Source organism: Ipomoea nil, unplaced genomic scaffold (assembly GCF_001879475.1).
Source record: "Ipomoea nil cultivar Tokyo-kokei standard unplaced genomic scaffold, Asagao_1.1 scaffold2805, whole genome shotgun sequence".
Classification (NCBI taxonomy): domain Eukaryota; kingdom Viridiplantae; phylum Streptophyta; class Magnoliopsida; order Solanales; family Convolvulaceae; genus Ipomoea; species Ipomoea nil.
The window spans coordinates 341,253-347,944 of record NW_017619233.1 but is presented as its reverse complement, the minus strand read 5'-3'; the positions used below and the strand labels follow the sequence as shown (position 1 = coordinate 347,944).

Sequence of the window (6,692 nt, the reverse complement as noted above, 5' to 3'; positions counted from 1 at the left end):
CTATACAACATTCCCAATGTCACTAGCAAACACCCGACATTGCTTTACAATCAGACCAACATAAGAAAAATCAACAGACTGGGAATTAAAAGCGTTACAGAAATTTAAACAATCAGATTCTAGGATTAAATTATTCAATCTTTGTTCCTTCAACCAAGATAGTGCTTCTCTAACCGCAAGAGCTTCAGCCACATATGGGTCACGTTCATCGACCAAGCGGCCCTTCTTCGCCGCCACGAAACAACCCAGGTGGTCGCGGATAATCAGGCCAAAGCTAGCCCCACCCTCGACCATGGCTGCGTCTACGTTGCACTTCAACATCCCTGCTGGTGGTGGCGTCCATTGCGCACGAGTCTTGGCTCTCTCCAGTGCGTTCCCCGTCTGACAATACGCTGTTCTCCAAGAGTCCCGAAGCTGGTTCATCATATGTTGCGATGTGGTGATAGATAGCTTCGTGTCATGCCAAACAACGTCGTTGCGTGCTCGCCATATCGTCCATAAAACCGAGGCCATCTTCATCGCTGCATCCGCCCCTTGAGTGCCCAAGACGTGATCCATGAATGCAATGAATCCCCTGCCCTGTAGCACATCATTGGTCTCCCAAAGCTGCTTCGCAAAATCGCACTCACAGAAAAGATGATCCATAGATTCCGTAGCAAAGCCACAGATTGGGCAACCTCCTCCAATCCACACCCTTTTCAAGCGCAAGTTGTCACGCACCGGGAGCACGTCGCGAGCACAGCGCCACAGGAAATTTCGCACTTTGGGTGGAGCCGGAGCAGCCCATAATGCCTTCCATGCATGAAAGACCACCTCCACTGTTGGTTGCATTCTTTCGCGAGCCAGGAGACAATAGCCACTCTGCACAGTGTACTGACCCCGTAAATCACCAGGCCATCTCCAGCAATCCTTAACATGAACACTCACTGGGGTAGCAAGAATCCTGGGGATGTCATCAAAATGAAAAATATCTCGTAAGATGTGTTCATCCCATCGCCCATGCTCATCAAGCAGCCCATGAACCATTGCATGTCTCAGCTCGTCCACACACGGCGTTATAAGGGGTGTGTTTGATGCATCAGCGAGCCAATTCCACCCCCAAACCCTTGTCTCCGTTCCATCACCAATTCTTCTGGCCAAACCCTGTTCAAGAATAGCCCTCCCGGCCATTATGCTCCGCCAAGTAAAGCTGGGATTCCCTCCTATCTGAGCCTCCATGAAACCCACTGTTGCAAAGTATCTAGCCTTCAAGAGGCGGCTTACCAAAGAATCAGGTTGAGTCAATAAGCGCCACCCCTATTTGGCCAATAAAGCAATGTTAAAGTCATGTAGTTTCTTGAATCCTAACCCACCCATAGTTTTTGGCTTGCAAAGCCTGTCCCAGGATAACCAATGTATCCCCCGACCCCCATTACCACCACCCCCCCACCAAAAGCGGTTGAACATCATCTCCAACGTGTCACAGACACGCAACGGCAACACAAACATAGACATAGTAAAAATTGGGAGAGATTGTGCAATACTTTTCAGCAGTACCTCCTTGCCTGCGCGGGATAGAAATCTATGTTGCCACAACCCGATATGCGCCCGGGTATTCTCTTCAATATACTTGAAAACTGCCGTTTTATTTCGCCCAAGGACCGATGGCAGGCCAAGATAGCGACCCAAATCCGGGGCTTCTTGAACCCCCACTATTCCCGTGACTAGGATCCGGGTAGGTCCAGGTGTATTATGGCTATAAACTGCATTGGACTTATCAAAGTTGATAAGTTGTCCCGATGCCGAGCTGTATAGGTCCAAGCAAAGTTTGATATTTACCGCTTCTTGTTGGTTGGCCCTGAAAAAGAGTAAACTATCGTCAGCGAAGAATAGGTGAGAGATGGCCGGTGCACCCCGGGCCACCCTCACCCCATGTATATCACCCCGGGCCTCTGCTTGTTGCAAGAGAATCGACAGGCCCTCAGCACATAGGATGAAAAGGTAAGGTGACAGCGGGTCGCCTTGCCTGATTCCCCGGGTAGGACGAACTTGCCCCGCAGCCACACCGTTAACCAAAATAGAGTAATTAACAGTGGTGACACAGAGCATTACAAGAGCAATCCAATTGCTATCAAAACCGAGGGCTCGTAGCATACCCTCCAGATAGGGCCATTCCATCCTATCATACGCTTTAGCCATATCAAGCTTCAGCGCAGTCCATCCTACTCTTCCTCCTGTTTTCCTACGTAGGAAGTGCCCGATTTCACTGGCTATAATAATATTATCGGTTAGGAGCCGATCCGGCACAAAGGCACTCTGAGATTGGGAAACAACTTGACCCAAACAGACCTTTAACCGGTTAGCAATCATTTTAGCTAGCACTTTGTACACTATGTTACAAAGGTCTATGGGCCGCAAGTCCGATACTCGAATAGGTGTAGACTTCTTTGGAATCAACACGATGTTCGCATCGTTTAACCCCGGGGGAAAGGTTCTGGTTTCTACACACTTGAACAGGAACATGGACATGTCGTGCCCCAGCACAAGCCAAAAGTGTTGGAAGAACGCCGGCGACATGCCGTCTGGCCCGGGCGCCTTATCAGGGGCCATGCCAAACAAAGCCTCTTTCACTTCCAGAATTGTGAAGGGCTATGATAGAGATGTTCTCATCTCATCAGTGACCCTTTCCCGGACATGGTGAAAAAGATCAGCATTACTTGCACCGGAGCAAAAGATAGCTTCACAATACCTGAGAATTTCCGTATTTAGAGCCGTGCCTTCCTGCCAATTGCCCTCCGGATCTTTTAGCCGCGATAGTAGGTTACGTTTGCGCCTAGCCGTTGCAGATTTATGGAAGTACTTTGTGTTTGCGTCCCCGTGCTTAAGCCATAACTGCTTAGACCTCTGCTTCCAGAAGACTTCTTCTGCTGTGAGTAAATTTTCCAACTCAGCCTCCGCATGCATGAACTGCTCCACGCCCTGGACACTGCGATCCTCCTTCAATCGAGCCAGGGTTCGGCGCAATGTTTGGATACGGTTGCCAAACCTCCGGTGATGCTCACCCCCCCATTTCCAGAGACGCTCGCCACACATAGCCAACCGCTCCTGGAAGCCTAATCCCGCCGATAAACGCCAAGCTTCGTCGACAACCCTTGCACAGCCATCTTCCAAGAGCCAAGCAGCTTCAAATTTAAAAGAACGGGAGTTTGCTCGGGCAGTTTCCGGGTCAAAGTTGACCGACAGCGCACAATGATCCGAACATACAGTGTAAACACTTTGAACCACCACTTCTTCATGCATCTCCAACCACTCCGCCGTGGCTACCACCCTATCCAGACGCTCCTCCACCCACGACGCGGTGCCTCGGCTCTTCTCCCATGTGTACCTACCGCCTTCCATTCCTAAATCAATAAGCTGACAGTCACCTAATGCATCATTAAACCCTTCAATAAGCGAGGATGGATGGGAATGTGATCCTCTCTTCTCGGAAAACATGCAATGTCGTTGAAATCGCCCACGACGACCCACGGCAGGGGCGACCTATCCTTGAGTTGCCGTAACAAGTCCCACGTGATGTGACGTCGGGACCGATCCGATTCGCCGTAGAAACCAGTAAGTCTCCAAGCCGGGCGCCCAGGCAAAGATATCTCCATGTCGATGTGATTATTGGAGTAACTCATGAGCGATGCCGTATCCGCGTTCCTCCAGAAGAAAGCAAGACCCCCACCTAATCCCTTACGCTCCACACCAATCTTACAGTCGAAACCCATCTTCACACGCGCCTCCTCCACCTGTACATCAGTAGCCTTCGTTTCCATTAAGAAAACGAACATGGGTCGCTTTTTGGACATGATGCCCAATAATTCGCGAACTGTCCGGGAGCCACCCATTCCCCGGCAGTTCCAGCTCAAACAACTCATTTGTCTTGGCGAGCCTGGTCCTCCAAGCCCGCCTTCTCAAGATTTCTTGGTGTGTCGGTCATTTGCACATCACTACCTGTCGCATTGTCCTCCTCATCGCCCCGTCTACGCTTCAAATCTCCTTGCAAACCCCCAGCCTCCTCCGCAACCACCAATACTGCCGGCGTTGGGCCTGCCGAAGGAATATTGGACACAGTCGACGTGATAGACAAAGCCGGTAGGAGCCACTTTGCACCGACTGGCTTTACCTGCCTCCTTGGACCGGCGCGCAGCCAAGCTCCAAACGGAAACGCTTCCGGTAGAATCCCTTCCTCGTACATCGTTTTACAGAACTTATCCGAATGGCCCAGTATCCCGCAGCAATAACAGAAGGTACCCAAGCGCTCGTATTTGAATGTGATCCATTGCACAGAACCATCACGCCTTGTAAGCTTCATCCACCGTTTCAAAGGGGTGGTTAGATTCATCTTCACCCTGATCCGGTAATAGCTTTTCCAAGTCCCTCCAAAATTGAACGGATCTGCCGTGATGAATTCACCATCGTGATCCCCTATTTTGGCAATGAATTCTTGGGAGGCAAACATGGATGGCAGCCCATGAATCTGGACCCAGAACAGGACAAAAACCAATTCGACATCTTCTGGCCTGATGCCCAACGGAACCTGATCGCATATAAGAAGGTTATTCTCAAAAGACCACGGCCCGTCGTCGAGAACCCGCTGGAGATCCTTCGGATGTGGAAACTAGAACAGAAAAAGATCATCTGCTAATGAAACCGCATACATGCCCATGACTGGACGCCACACAGACGCCATGACCTGTTGCATGTGCTCAAAACGTACCGGTCGATCCGTGAGAAGCCTCCCAACCAGGTTATGATGGATCGTGACATCCGGGATCGGCTGCAAATCAGGAGCCTTCAGACCGCCAGATTCTTCTTCGGCTAGGGATAGGACAGCACACTGCTTCTCGATTTGTTGAATATCCATCGTAGCGTACTGCATCGGAATCAATGATAACAAGAGAATCGTATACCAGGAGAACACAATTGCGAAATCCATCTGACAAAAACCAGCTATAAAAAGAACCCTAGAACACTAGGGAGATCACCCTCTCGACGCACGTTCGAGAGAGAGGGCCACAACACGCCGATGATCGGCGATCACGTACGGGGAGCGATCACGATCGAAAGGCGAACGACTATTGCGGAGCGTTTTTTCTTCTCCTGTCGACGAGAATTCATAAGTATTATATTGTTTAATTGATGTGCGCGTATAATATACATTCCAATACACAAATAATATACTTTTAAAATATTAAAATGTATTTTTTTTATAATCAATACAGCATTGTGTAAATCATGATTTACACAATAATTAGCCTTTACCAAGGTTGCAAAACTCGGCCGCCTAGCCGCCCGCCTAGGCGCTAGGCGGCCCCAAGCCTTGGAGTTTTGGCCAAAACTCGGCCGGCCGCCTAGGCGGCCTGGGCGGCCAAACTCGGCCAACTCGGCCGAGTCGACCGATTTAGTCCGATTTTGACCGTTTTTGACCAATTTTGACTGATTTTGTTCGATTTTGACCGATGTCGTCTTTCATTAATTATTGATTTTAATATTATTATGACATTATGACTTATAAATTATCATTATTTCATTTATTTAGATGTGTTATTTGAGTGAACGTTGAAAACAACCTCATTAAAATTGTCGAACTACAAGTCTGTTACTATTTTTTTAAATTTTTTTGGTGCCCGCCTAGCGCCGCCTAGAATCCTCCTAGGCGCCGCCTAGACCGCCTAGGCGCTAGGCGCTGCCCGGCCACCCGACTAGCGCCTAGCGCCTACTGCAACCATGGCCTTTACAGATACAATAAGGATAAGTGTTAATAAATTTTGGTCAATTTGTAATATTATATTCCAGTAAATCACCCACTGTACATTATCATTTGCGTGCTCAACAATTGACATTGTCATGTACTTCTTCTAGATGAAGAGTGATGATGTGAAACAAGTCTGCATCTACCATATATACATACTTCTTTCACTTACTTTTTAGATTAAGGTGCAGTCTGTTTATGAGTTTTTTGCATTTTTAATCCCATGACTATAGTGGTACTATCAGAATTGATTCACGACTTTCAAACTTTGCAATTTTAGTCTACAACTATTGTTTTTGGTAAAAATGGTTCTTCCGGTCACTTTTTCGTCAAAATTCCACCGGAAGAAAATTTCTTCATTTTTAAGAGGGCTAAATTTGACATTTCGCTAGCAATAACAACATCAATACTCCAGGTTTGCAATACAATTTATATAAAATCATATTCTGCACTTTTCGTACTAGGCAAATTTAGCCATTTTAGCCTTCTTAAAAATGAAAAATTTTTCCTCCGGTGGAATTTTGACGGAAAAGTGACCGGAAGGACCATTTTTGCCAAAAAAACAATAGTCATGAACTAAAATTGCAAGGTTTGAAAGTAGTGGATCAATTCTGATCATGGGACCAAAAGTGCAAAAAACTCGTTTGTTTATTGCCCCCAAAGTTTTGAATATCTTTTAAATAGTTTTTAGTTATTTAACTAAGTGAAATAACTCAAGTCAATGCTTGGTAATTAGTTTTCAATATTTGAATTCAAAAAGTTATTTCTAGCTAGAAGCATTTTGGATTGGCTTTTTTATTAATATATTATTTAGTTTTAATTGATTATAATTATTATTTTTAATAAAAGATAATAATTATAAGTATATTATATTAAAATTATTATAATTTACATAAAAGGATTCAATTAAAATTGG

The 6,692-nt window shown here is 46.5% G+C and overlaps 2 protein-coding genes across 2 annotated transcripts; both read right to left on the bottom strand.

The window, feature by feature from the left end:
* Positions 1 to 2,589, bottom strand: LOC109158014. Its single transcript, XM_019305833.1, has 2 exons — positions 1,537 to 2,589; positions 1 to 1,296 (listed from the first exon to the last, which is right to left on the bottom strand). Exons 1-2 carry the CDS (start codon positions 2,587 to 2,589, stop codon positions 1 to 3), a joined length of 2,349 nt encoding a protein of 782 aa, XP_019161378.1.
* Positions 2,590 to 2,628: 39 nt separating this feature from the next.
* LOC109158013 lies at positions 2,629 to 3,378 on the bottom strand. The gene has a single exon (XM_019305832.1). The coding sequence runs from the start codon at positions 3,376 to 3,378 to the stop codon at positions 2,629 to 2,631; it is 750 nt and encodes a 249-aa protein (XP_019161377.1).
* Positions 3,379 to 6,692: the final 3,314 nt, after the last annotated feature.